The following is a 13,722-nucleotide window of genomic DNA, read 5'->3' on the forward strand; positions in this document are numbered from 1 at the left end:
TTACTATTAAAAGATAATGATTCTAATTTGGTTATAAAATTTAATGATTCTTCAATATCATTCTTTGGTGAAATTACTAATGGAATAGTCGAAAGTATTTGATGAATCATTGTATGTAATGAAACTCTTGTATCACCCATCTCTAAAAGATCAAAAATCTTTGAATCATATTCTTTTCTATCAATTGTTAATGATCTTTGAAGTTTATTTCTTAATTCTTCGATTTTTTTATTAAAAATTGGTTTAAAAATATCTCTTTTAAAATTATAATTTTAAAATAAATAAATAAATAAATTAATATAAACATATATATTTTTTGTTTTTTTTTTAACAAATTAATTTTATATACTTTACCTAGTGGAATTTGTAAATGAAAATTCAATACATGGTGCTTCAAAATTAATTTGTAATGGTTGTTTTAATTGAATATTTTCAATTTCAGGTTTTGATTGACGATTTTGATCATCATAATTATTTGAATTACTAAAAGTTTTCTTTTCATATGAACCAACAGAAGTTGTATAGATACCAACACCAAATGAAACTAATAATTTTACTTGAGAATTTGATTTAAAATTGAAAAAAGATTGTTTTAAAATTTGTTTCATTTCAACTGTATTTATTTTATTTGCAGTTGTAACAATACGAACACTCTTTGGAAAATGAATTGGTTTTACAATTGCAAAACTATTTGAATATTCATTATTATTATTATTATAATTTTTATTATTGTTTGTAGTATTTAATGAAAGTTCTAAAACTTCAAAATGTGAAATTGGGCCACTATTATTTCTAAAACTTTCAGTATTATGAGTCATAAATATTGAACCAGGGAATAAACGTGTTATACTTTGAGATTTTGAAACTTTTTCAATGATATCACCATTAATTGAATTTAATTTAACATTTACAATATCATTTGTACCTGAACCACCTCTTAATGATATTGATAAATGATGATAATCATTAGATTTCCATAAACCATTGTTATTATTATTATTATTATTATTATTATTATTATTATTTATTGATTGTAAATAAATTTTATTATTATTTAATAAATTTTGTAAAATTAATTGAGAATTTGGACCAAAAAGTTTTAAAAGATAATTATAATTTGATTGTATACCAATTTCAGAAGTTGCACAAAGTAAATGTGATGATAAAATATTTGGAAAATCACCATTGAATGAAAGTTTTTCAGCTTCACCTTCATAGAGTGACATTGGATTATTTGAAAAGAATTTGTCTAATGGACTATAGTAATCTGGTATGTATAGTACTAAACCAAGTTTTGATCTACCTACTCTACCAACACGTTGTTTCCAACTCATTTTACTACCAGGATAACCAATGATTAGACATGCATCCAACTCTGAGATATCGACACCTGCCTCCAATGCATTGGTTGATAGGATTACATTTACATTACCACGTTTCAATTGTTCCAATGTTTCCTTTTTATGAGCGGCTGATAACGATGCGTAATAGGGTCTTACCAATTTAGCTTTCTGTGAGAATTTACCATCATTTGAAAAACTTTCATATAGAGTATTCAATGATTTAATTGTATTAAAGAATACAATACCCTTTATACCATACTGAATCCAATTGTTTATAATTATCGATGGTAAATAAAATGAATTTTTAGTTGGTCTAAGTGTTAGAAATACTTTTCCAAATGATCCCGAACCATTTCTATCGATTAAATGTAATCTTTGAGGTGACTCATTTTGTCTACTAATGGTTTTTAATCCAATTTCAATTGGATTACCAACTGTAGCTGATGCCATTAAAAATTGTAATCTATTACTATTTAAAAAATTGATTTTTGAATTTAAATTAAAATGATAGTTTTGAATACGTCTAATTAAATTTATAAAATGACAACCCAATGCGCCAGAATATGTATGAATTTCATCTAAAACTATGAAACGAAGATCGCTGAACCATTTTCTCCAACTATCATCCGAACCACTTTTTAAACCACCTCTATAGAGTTGATAATGTAACCAATCGGGACTTGTTAGGATGATGTCGGGTTTGGTTGACTTATTTGAAAATAGTCTTGATAATGAATCTTTTTGAGTATCACGACTAAAACTATTAATATTTAAACGTAAATCAATGGGTAACATTTGATTCAACCTATTGATTGAGTTTAATTGATCATTTGCCAATGCATTCAATGGTACTAAAAACATTGCACTTGGAGTTTTAATTAAGGGTTGTTTTAAAACGTTTTGAGAGATTTGTAAATTCTTTAATTTTGCTTTTAATATCTCTTCAAATATCGGTAGAAATAAACAAAGTGTTTTACCACTTGATGTTGGTGTTGTAATAATAACATCATCACCTTGTATTACCTTTGAACGACATTCCAATTGATGACTATAAAGTTTATTATAACCCATTGATCTTAATACTCCACTCAATATTGATGGTATCTCTTTTGGAATTTCCAATAAATTTGGTTCTTGATGTTCCGTACAATATAAATGAGTAATTGTACCTTTTAATGAAATTGCTATCTTTTTAAATGGTTCATGTTTAATATTTTCTTCAATTTCTTCTTCTTTAATTAATATTTCATTATTATTATTATTATTGCTATTGTTATTATTAAATAATTTATTATTTAATAATGATTCATTAATTTGTTGTTGTTGTTGTTGTTGTTGACTCGAATTTGATTTATATGATTGTATGAAACTATCAAATGATTTATTTATATCTTCATTCTTACTTTTTATACTATTTATTGTTTTATTATTATTATTATTATTATTATTATTATTATTATTATTATTATTATTATTATTATTATTATTATTATTATTATTATTATTATTTACACTATTTACACTATTTACAATTGAGTTACTATTTGAATTACTATTTCTATTATCCAAATTATTTATATCATTAAAATCATTATCATCAAATTCAAACTCGAAATCATCTTCAATTGTTACCGATGTTGTATCAATGTTTGATTGTTTATTATCATTATTGCTATTATTATTATTATTATTATTGACATTAATTTTATTGTTGTTACAATTACTATTTTTATTTTCTTCATCATCGTCAAAGGGATCAAATGGTTTTGTTGAAGTTGGTTGGTTTTGAATTAAAGGTGTTGTTCTTTTTTGAAATGATATATGGTTTGATGCTTTATTGAAGTTATTATTATTATTATTATTATTAATATTGTTATTATTATTATTAGTATTATTATTATTATTATTAATATTATTATTGTGATTACTTATATTATTGATATTAACATTATTATTAGGTATTAAACTGTTGAAGGATAGAGCAGGTAAATCAAATGGTGATAAATCAGAATCTGAAATAGGTTGGTTACTACTATTGTTTTGTTGTGATGGAAAATTTAGGGAATATTTTGCTTTATTTTCGTTATTATTATTATTATTATTTATATTATTACTATTATTAGTTGAGAAAGAACCAAATTGTCTTTTTGAATTATTTCTAACATTTGAATCTAAACCATTTAATAATTCTTGTTGAGAAAATAATCTTTTCTTTGGGTTTATAAAATCATTTTTATAACTATCACTATCACTAATTTTATTATTTATATTCATATTAATTTAAAAAACAATTAAAAAAAAAAAAAAAAAAAAAAAAAAAAAAAAAAAAATTAAAAAGTGTATCCAACCTATGAAAAAAATTATTTTAAATAAACCAAAAAAAAAAAATAAAATAAAAAAAAAAATAAAAAAAAAAATAAAATAAAAAGTGAAATTTTTTTTTTTTGATTTCCTAGAAATCTAAATGGGTTATTTTTAAAATATGTTACCAAAAAAAGAAATAAATAATTATCAAGTTTTGATTTTGTTTTTATTATTTTTTATTTATACTCTTAAGATGTATAAAATTTGTTCTTCTATAATTATTTAAAATTGATGGATGTAAATCCTTTATAATTGAAGAATTTCTTAATTTAGTTATACCTTTAACTGGATTTTTACCTTGAAGTATTATTTGACAATTGAATGAAAAATCATTACTTTCAATCAATGGTAAATTTACATCTAATGTTATTTTTTCATTAAATAATTTAAATGAATCATTATTATCATTATCATTATTATCATTATTATCATTATTATTATTATTATTATTATTATTATTATTATTATTATTATTATTATTATTATTATTATTTTTATTATTTAATTTAATTGGTGTTCTTTTTTCTAAAATTAAATTTTCACATGAATCAATACCAAATTGTGAGATGATTTTAATTTGATCATTTTGAGAATCTAAATTACTTTGATGAATTGATTGAGATTGTTCTCTAGTTTGAGTAGTGAAAACTGAAGAGTAATCTCTTTTCTTCTCAGATGGTATGACACCCAAGATATTCTCTTGTGAGAATACTGATGAAGTGGTGGGTAATGAGGTTGAGCCAATGTTGCCTGAATACGTTGAAATTGCATCCTCCAATTGGTCAAGACTATTTTTAGAGATTGTTTCTGTCAAATTCGATAACGAAAATGTCATTTGTAAACAATGTTTTGCAGAATTCAGATTCTCCAATCTATTTACACTACCACCACAATTGATAAAGTAATAATTTGATCCAATGAAATGTTTAATGTAAACTAAATTCTGTACACCGATGGGGTCAAATTCCAAAGGCGAGAAAAATAGACGTATCCAAATAACGCCATTTTCAATCCTACAATAACAATGATTCGACAAAGGTTCTAAATATTTCTTCAATTTCTCAGTTATCAAATCCGATCTATACGTAACAGTGGGTGCACCTTGAAGTACCTTTGATTGATAAGCTTTCCAAACTTTTCCTCTTCTCTTTGCATTACTCTTTAATCCAATAAAATCAATATCTGCTAATATTCCATAACTTGGTCCATTTTCAAACATTTCATTATTCTCCTCAAGAAATCTTTTACATAAATTTTTAAATAATTCTTGAGATTCTTTATATGATAATTTATCATTATTATCATCATTATTATCATCATCATTATCATCATCATCATCATCATCATCATCACTATTATTATTATTATTAGCATTACCATTAATAATATTATTAATCATAGAATCAATTTCATTATTATTATTATTGTTTTCTTTTTCTTTATCTTTTTCATTTTCACTAGAACCATCATCATCATCGCTATGATTAATTTCATTTAAATTTATTTTTCTTTGATTTTCATAATAATCATCATTTTTAATTAAAAAATGTTTATAACCTTCAAATTTTTTACCATTCCAGTATCTTATAAATGCCTTTAATGAATCTAATGATCCTAAATAATTAATTAATAAACGATGAAAACAATTTAAATGCATTTTAAATATATCATTATGTTGAACTACTAATGAAAAACTTCCTATTGGATATGATTTTATGATTTTATTTTCATAGCCATCATCATCATGATCATTATTTTCATCTTCTTGTTCATATTGATTTCCATCTTCATCTTCATTTTCATTATTGAAACCGCCATAGTAATAATCATCATAATCGTCATAATCGTCATATTCTTCTTTTTCTTCTTCCTCTCCCTCCTCTTCTTCCTCTAGTTCATCCACTTCTTTTTCAATGTCTTTAGCAGTTTTATCTATTGTACTTGGTTTATTATTATTATTATTATTATTATTATTATTATTATTATTATTATTATTATTATTATTATTATTATTATTATTATTATTATTATTATTATTATTATTATTATTATGAATAATATTATTGTTTTCATCTCTAGTTCTTACTCTTGTTATTGGTTTTGAAATTTTATCATTATCATTATCATTATCATTATCATTATCATTATCATTATCATTATCATTATCATTATCATTATCATTATCATTATCATTATCATTATCACAATCATTATCATTATCATCATTATTATTATCATTATTATCATTATCAATATTATTTTGAGGTTGATAGCTTGAACTATTTGTCGTTGTTGTTGTAGTGGTGGTAGTTTTACTTTTATCAGTACTTTTCTCCGCTACCCTATTGAATTGGGGTGATGATCTTCTAGTGAGTGGAGTATTGATAGAATTATGTTTTTTACTATCTTTTGTTGGTGTTGGAGTTGGAGTTGGAGTTGGAGTTGGAGTTGGAGTTGGAGTGGGAGTTGGAGTTAGAGTTGGAGTTGGGGTTGGAGTTGTTATATCATCTGTTGTATGGTTTAATAAATAATTTCCAATACTGCTTGTTGTTCTATCAATGGTTATATCAGTTGTTGTTGTTGAATTGTTTATCATATCATTTGTAGTGTCATCGTTCATTAAATCATTTATAGTATCATCGTGGTCGTTCTTTATCATGTTATATGCACTATCATTTGCACTATCATTTGATGTATCGTTTACTCTATGATTTTCTATATCACTTGTTATATCACTTACACTATCATTTGCTATATAACTTGCACTATCTGTTACACTAACATTTGTTGTATCGTTTACTCTATCATGATTGTTTGTTATATCACTTGCTACTATATCATTTGGAACATCATTTGTTATATCATTTGTTATATCATTTGTGCTATCAATTGTTATATCATTTTTTGTATCATTTACTCTATCATTTTCTATATCATTTGCCATATCACTTGCTTTATCACTTGCAATATCACTTGCTATACCATTTGCTATATCATTTCCTATGTCATTTGTTGTACCGTTTGTTGTATCATTTACTATATCATTTGCTACTATATCACTTGCTATATCATTTGTTGTATCATTTACTATATCATTTACTATATCACATGCTTTATCATTTGTTGTATAGTTTACTATATCATTTGTTATATCACATGCTATTTCATTTGATGTATGATTTGTTGTATCATTTACTATAGGATTTTCTGCTATATCATTTGTTGCATGATCATGGTCATCATCATCATCATTCATTAGCATATCATTTACACTATCATTGGTCGTATCGTTTACGATAGGATTTTCTATATCACTTGCTATATCATTTGTTGTTTCATTTAATTTAGGATTTTCTATATCATTTGTTGTATGATCATCATAGTGGTCATCATCGTTCTTTACCATATCACCTGCTATATCATTTATTGTATGATCATCATCGTGGTCGTCATTCATTACCATATCATTTGCACTATCATTTGCACTATCATTTGTTGTATCATTTACTATAGGACCTTCTATATCACCTGCTATATCATTTGTTGTATGATAATCATGGTCATCATCATCATCATCATCGTTCATTAGCATATCATTTGCACTATCATTTGTTGTATCGTTTATTATAGGATCTTCTATATCACCTGCTATATCATTTGTTTCTATATCACTTGTTTTATTATGATTTGATATTTCATTTTCTATATCATTTGTTGAATCATTTATTATTATTATGTTATCCAATGTATCATTTTCTGTATCATTCATTTTATTGTTTGTTTTATCATGATTTGATATTTCATTTTCTAAATCATCTGTTGAATCATTTATTATTATGTTATCCAATGTATCATTTTCTAAATCATTTGATTTATTGTTTGTTTTATCATCTGATACTACTTCATTTTCTAAATCATCTGTTGAATCATTTATTATTATTATGTTATCCAATGTATCATTTTCTATATTATTAGTTTTATTGTTTGTTTTATCATTTGATATTTCATTTTGTGTATCTTTTGTTGTAAAAGCATTTGGTTTACCATTTACTTTAGAACCACTATCATTGATTGAAGCTCTTCTTGTTATTGGTTTATTTGTTGGTACAATTCGTTTTTTAATTGGTGTAATGTTATTAGAGTTGGTTGAGCTGGCTTTATTATTATTATCATCATTATTATTTTTATTTTCACTGTTTTTGTTGGATGAAATTGGCGAGGTTTTAGTGGTTGCTCTATTTTTGGTATTTATAGGTAAATAATGGTCAATATGAACTTTATTTAGTAAGGTAGAGGACCTTCTTGTCATTGGAGATTTATTTACAATGTATTTTGGTTCTTTAATTCTATCATTATCTAAAATATCATTATTATTATCATTATTTTTATTATTATTATCATTATTTTTATTATTATTGTCATTATTTTTATTATTATTATTATTATTATTATTATTATTATTATTATTATTATTATTATTTAAAGAAGATTTTCTAGTAATTGGAATTTTGGGTGATAGAGTAGTTGTTTCTTTTGTTTTTGTATTTTTATTAGTGATTTGATCATTTTGAAAGTCAATATCATTTTTAAGTGTTGATTGGGTTTTCTCTTTATTGTGAAAGGTTTTTAATCTTTTATTTGATGAATCATCTTTAGAAATTTCTTCAATATTACTATTATTATTATTATTATTATTATTATTATTATTATTATTATTATTATTATTATTATTATTATTATTATTATTATTATTATTATTATTATTATTATTATTATTGGTGGTGTTGGTTGTTTTGGTAGGGGTGGCGTTTGTAGAGGTTGTGGTGGTGGTGTTGGTAGTATCGGTTGAAAAAGGTTCTAAGAGTACATAAACACTATCAAAATCATAATCGAATGAATATTTTTTTTTTAATTTCGGAGTTTGTGTTGTTGTTGTTTCTGTTGTTGTTTCTATTATTGTTTCTGTTGTTGCGGCTGTTGATTTATTGGTTTTTATTGTGGATTCATTTTTATTTATATATCTATCAGCATCATCGTCATGATTGTTGTTATTATTATTATTTAAAGAAGATCTTCTTGTAATTGTTGATAGAATAGCTGTTTCTTTTGTTTTTAATCTTTTATTTGATGATTCGTCATTAGAAATTTCTTCAATATTATTACTTTGAATATTATTTCTAAAATTTGATTTAGTATTTATCTTTTTTTCAACTATTGCACTTTTTAATTTTGAATTATTGATTTTCTCATTTTCATTGTTATCCTCTTTATTTATTTTATTTTTGCTTGGAGTTGATCTTTTGACCATTATAATTAAAAATTAAAAAAAAAAAAAAAAAAAAAAAAAAAAATTTGGAAGATTAAAAAAAAAAAAAAAAATTGAGTTAATTAAATTAAATATATGTTTTAATTCTTTTTTTTTTTTTTTATTTATTTTTTTAGATTATTGAAAATTCTTTTTTTTCATCACCATCATCAAAAGGTAAAAAGAAAGAATCAATAAAAGATTGATTTATATCATATATTGATGAAGGTGAATAAATTGGTTTATGAGTTTTATCAATTAAAGTTTTGAAAACACCTTGAGTTAAATCTTGTCTATTGCCCAATCTAGTACCAACCCTGACTTCCATTTGAAAGATTTGATCAATATTCATTTGTAAAGCACGTTTAATAATTTCAAATGAGACACAAACTGATGTCGGACATAATTGATCTAATAGTATAGATAATGTTTTTGAAGCCCATTCAATTTCATCTTTATTGTTTTTATTATCCACATTTTCAATCTCCACTTTCAATTGATTCAATATCTCTTTCACTGATTTAAATTCTTTATTATTAAAACATCTATTAATTATTGATTGATAAAGAACTAAATGAGAAGACTCTTTATCAGGATACAATGTCTTTCTATACTTATTTAAAATGAATTCAATTTGTCTATAACCTTCAATATCATCATCATTACATAACTCTTCCAATGTTCTTTCAAATAATTCATTTGGTATATAATGAGTTGCCAATTTCACATTTATCAAATCTTTTGAATTTATCTTTACCCCAACCATTGCTAAATATAATCCAATTGAACCAAGTCTAGATAAAAAATAACTTGTACCCACATCTGGAAAATATCCAATTCTATTCTATATTTTCAATAAATTTATATTAGAGAAACATAAGATCCTATGTAGTAGTAGTAGTATTAGTAGTATTGGTAGTGTACACTTACTTCAGGCATTGCCCATTGAACATTATCACCTATAATTCTATGACTAGAATGTATGCTTAGACCTACACCACCACCCATGACAATACCATTAACGAATGATAGAATTGGTTTATTAAATGTATGAATTAAATGATCCATTGCATATTCTACTCTAATGAATTCATTAACACCAGCTGATGAGCGTGACAATTGTGAAAACTCTTTAATATCACCACCTGAACAAAATGATTTCTCTGTACTACTATTTATTATTACAAATTTACAATTATCATCATTATTAAATTCTTTAAGTTTTTCTGATAAAAATTTTAACATTTCCATAGTTAATGAATTCAATGCTTCACTTCTATTTAATATTATTCTTTTACATCCATTTTTATATTCTATAATTTTAATTTTATTATTTTCCATTTCTTTTAAAACATTATTATTATTATTAAATTGTTTTTGTTGTGGTTGTGGTTGTAGTTGTGAAAATAATAAATGGTTTTTAATAATTTCTATTCTATTCATTTTTTTTTTTTTTTTTTTTTTTTTTTTTTTTTTAAAAAATTAAAAATATTAAAAAAAATGAAAAAATACAAATAAAGCATTAAAATGAATTTTATTATAACATTTTTTTTTTTTTTTTTACACAAAAATTTTTTTTTCTAATGAAAAAACTTTTTTTTTTAAAAATATCTTTTTTATTTTTATGACGATAATGATCGGAAATTAAAAAAAAAAAAAAAATTTTGAAAATACATATGTATTTTTTTTATTTTATTTTTTTTTTATTTTCGATTATTCAAATAAGGGGAATCGCATAGAAAATAAAAAAAAAAAAAAAAAGGCGACAAACCACTTTAATGCCGAAATTTTTACATCCAACCACCCTTATATTCAAATTAATAATATTAACTTTTTTAAAAAAAATATTATGACTCAATCTGTGAATTATTATATATATATTTTGGAGTGTTTCAGATATTATCTTTGGACATTCCAAACATGTTATCTTACTTGGCTTAGCTCAAAATAGAACCATAGGTACAGGTAGAATTTTATCAGTTAATATTTATGAATCATGTGAGATGACAACGCTATCTAATGGCTGTAAGATACGAGTTGTACTAGATTTTAAATTAATCATGTTTATTAAATATCTACAATTTCCATAAAACAAATAATTAATTTTAATTTTTTTTATCTTTAAAATTTCTCCTTTTTCAAAAAAAAAAAAAAAAAAAAAAAAAAAAAAAAAAAAAAAAAAAAAAAAAAAAAAAAAAAAACTTTTACAATTAGATTTAATTAAATCTATAGCAAATATCATACTTTAAATAATTAAATCTTTTTTAAAAAAATTTTATCTTCCCTCCACCCCTCAACCCTTTTTTATTTTTAAAAAGAGTTTAAAAAAAAAAAAAAAAAAAGTAAAAATTGTTTAAAATAGAAATGTAATAATTAGTATTTTATTACACACTTTTAAATATTTATTATTTTTAAAATTAATTATTAAATTTGAAATATTGTGGAAATTAAAAAAAAAAAAAAAAAGTTTAAACTTTATCCACTCCTTATTTCTTATAAAATTTCTTCGCTTTTTTCAAAATAAAAAAAAAAAATTCTTTTTTTAAATAATTATTAGATGCCATATAATAAAACTGAAATAAATTTTCATACTTAATTAAATCTTTTTTTATTTTTTTTCAAAATTTTTATCTCCTTTTTAAAATAAAAAGTCAAAATTGTTTAAGAATTGAAAAATTAGTATTTTCACACATTTGAATAATAATATTTTTTTATTTTCAAAATTAATAAATAAATACCTCAATTTTAAAAAAAATAAAAAAATAAAAAAAATTTTAAAATTTATGATTATTTACTTCTTATTTTAGATAGATTTTTTTTATTTCTTTTTATTTTTTATTTATATAATTTTTTATGATAAAAAAGTTCTTTTTTTTCATTATCAAATGGTAAAAATAATGAATCAATATATGATTGGTCAACGTCATATATTGATGAGGGAGAGAATTTTGGTTTAAAAGATTTATCAATTAAAGCCCCATTGATGCCTTGAAATAAGTCTTTTCTTGAACAAATTCTATTACCAATTCTATTGTCATTAATTAAAATTTCTTTTAAATCTAAATTTAAAGAACGATGTACACTATTGAATGAAACACAGATTGAAGTTGGACATGAATTCATTAAAGTAGTAACAGTTTTAACTAACCATTCTTTTTCATTTGGATTATTATTTTCAAGTAATTCTTTATTCAATTTATTAAATATTTCTGAAACTGAATTAAATTTTGTATTAAAACATCTTTGAATAATTTTATTATATTTCACAATATGGGATGTCTCTTTAGTAATTTTTAAATTTCTTTTATATTTATTTAATATAAAATCAATATCATTTTTATTTGATATATTTGGTGATAAACACAAATCATTTGTAACTTGATTAAATAAATGAAATGGTATATGATTTTGAACAAGACCAAGCTTTAATAAATCTGGTGAATTAATAAAATTTCCAACCATTGCCAAATATAAACCAATTGCACCTAATTTAGAAAGGTAGTAACTAGTACCGACATCTGGAAAGTATCCAACCTTATTCTTAAAATTTTAAAAATTTTATAATTAGTAAAAATGAAAATAATAATTTAATATTCCCCACCAACTTACTTCTGGCATTGACCATTTAACATTTTCACTAACAATTTTATGACTACAATTAATACTTATACCAACACCACTACCAATTACAAATCCATTGATTAATGAAATAATTGGTTTTTTAAAATTGTGAATTAAATCAACAAGAGAATACATTGATGAAAGTATTGGAGTGACTCCTTCTGATGTATTTGATTTTTCAACCAACTCTTTTAAATCACCACCAGTGGAAAATGATTTATTATTGTTACTACTTAATAAAACAAATTTAGTTTCCGGATCATTATTATATTCATTTAATTTATTAAATAAATCAATTGACATATTTAAATTTAAAGAATTTAATGATTCACTTCTATTTATTAATATTTTTCTACTTCCATTTTTAAATTCTTCAATTAAAATATTTTTTAAATTCAATAATTTTTTTTTTTTTTTTTTTTTTTTGTTTTTTTTTTTTTTTTAATTTATTTTTTTAATTAATAATAATAGAAATTTCTATTTAAAATTATTGTATTTTTTTAGATTTTGTTATTTTTGTTTTAATTAAATTTGTTTTTTTTTTTAAACTAAAAATTTTACTTAAGTTTTCTGTTTTCTGGTTTTTTTTTTTTTTTTTCGGAAAATAGCATTACTTTAAAAAAATAAATATTAATTTATTTTAATTAAATTTGGAAAAAAAATAATATATTAGATCCTACCAACAGGATTTTTTTTTTTTGTAAAATTTTAGTAGATAATTTGATTAAAATTTTAAAAGTGGGAAAAAATAAAGTGGGAATTTTTGAAAAAAAAAAAAAAAAAAGAAAATAAATAATAAAAATATGGAAATTTGTCGCCTATTGTATGGGATTATAATTTTTTTATAAAATTTAAACTATTAAGATTAAAATTTTTTTTTTTTTTTTTTTTTTAAGGCCAGATAATGAAATACCTAAATATAAAATTAACAAGTAAAAAAAAATAGAAACTTAAAATTTATTTTAAAAACATTATTTCCTTTTTTTTTGTTTAATTTTATTTTATTAAAATTAAAAATTTAAATCTTTTAAAAAAAAAAAAAAAAAAAAAAAAAAAAGTATTAATTAATTTTTTAAATTTGTTAATTTT

At 22.1% G+C, this 13,722-nt stretch overlaps 5 protein-coding genes across 5 annotated transcripts in view; all 5 read right to left on the minus strand.

Moving 5' to 3' along the window:
• DDB_G0268288 (hypothetical protein) overlaps positions 1 to 3,617 on the minus strand; it is a gene marked incomplete at both ends in the record, with an annotated part of 3,891 nt that extends 274 nt beyond the window's left edge. The window contains 2 exons of the mRNA XM_642060.1: positions 1 to 255; positions 355 to 3,617. The exon at positions 1 to 255 is cut by the window's left edge and continues 274 nt beyond it. Of these exons, the coding sequence (XP_647152.1) occupies positions 1 to 255; positions 355 to 3,617 (3,518 nt within the window). The remainder of the gene's footprint in view (positions 256 to 354) is intronic.
• Positions 3,618 to 3,876: 259 nt separating this feature from the next.
• DDB_G0267596 (hypothetical protein) lies at positions 3,877 to 9,015 on the minus strand (the record flags this gene model as incomplete). Its single annotated transcript, XM_642061.1, has 1 exon — positions 3,877 to 9,015. One exon carries the CDS (start codon positions 9,013 to 9,015, stop codon positions 3,877 to 3,879), a length of 5,139 nt encoding a protein of 1,712 aa, XP_647153.1.
• A 130-nt stretch (positions 9,016 to 9,145) lies between these two features.
• Positions 9,146 to 10,455, minus strand: DDB_G0267598 (enoyl-CoA hydratase/isomerase domain-containing protein; the record flags this gene model as incomplete). The annotated part of the gene is made up of 2 exons (XM_642062.1): positions 9,146 to 9,856; positions 9,943 to 10,455. The coding sequence occupies 2 exons, from the start codon at positions 10,453 to 10,455 to the stop codon at positions 9,146 to 9,148; spliced, it is 1,224 nt and encodes a 407-aa protein (XP_647154.1).
• Positions 10,456 to 10,999: 544 nt separating this feature from the next.
• On the minus strand, positions 11,000 to 11,254 carry DDB_G0268290 (hypothetical protein; the record flags this gene model as incomplete). The annotated part of the gene is made up of 2 exons (XM_642063.1): positions 11,000 to 11,145; positions 11,215 to 11,254. The coding sequence occupies 2 exons, from the start codon at positions 11,252 to 11,254 to the stop codon at positions 11,000 to 11,002; spliced, it is 186 nt and encodes a 61-aa protein (XP_647155.1).
• Positions 11,255 to 11,847: 593 nt separating this feature from the next.
• Positions 11,848 to 12,936, minus strand: DDB_G0267600 (enoyl-CoA hydratase/isomerase domain-containing protein; the record flags this gene model as incomplete). The annotated part of the gene is made up of 2 exons (XM_642064.1): positions 11,848 to 12,552; positions 12,622 to 12,936. The coding sequence occupies 2 exons, from the start codon at positions 12,934 to 12,936 to the stop codon at positions 11,848 to 11,850; spliced, it is 1,020 nt and encodes a 339-aa protein (XP_647156.1).
• Positions 12,937 to 13,722: the final 786 nt, after the last annotated feature.

This window comes from Dictyostelium discoideum, assembly GCF_000004695.1.
Source record: "Dictyostelium discoideum AX4 chromosome 1 chromosome, whole genome shotgun sequence".
Classification (NCBI taxonomy): domain Eukaryota; phylum Evosea; class Eumycetozoa; order Dictyosteliales; family Dictyosteliaceae; genus Dictyostelium; species Dictyostelium discoideum.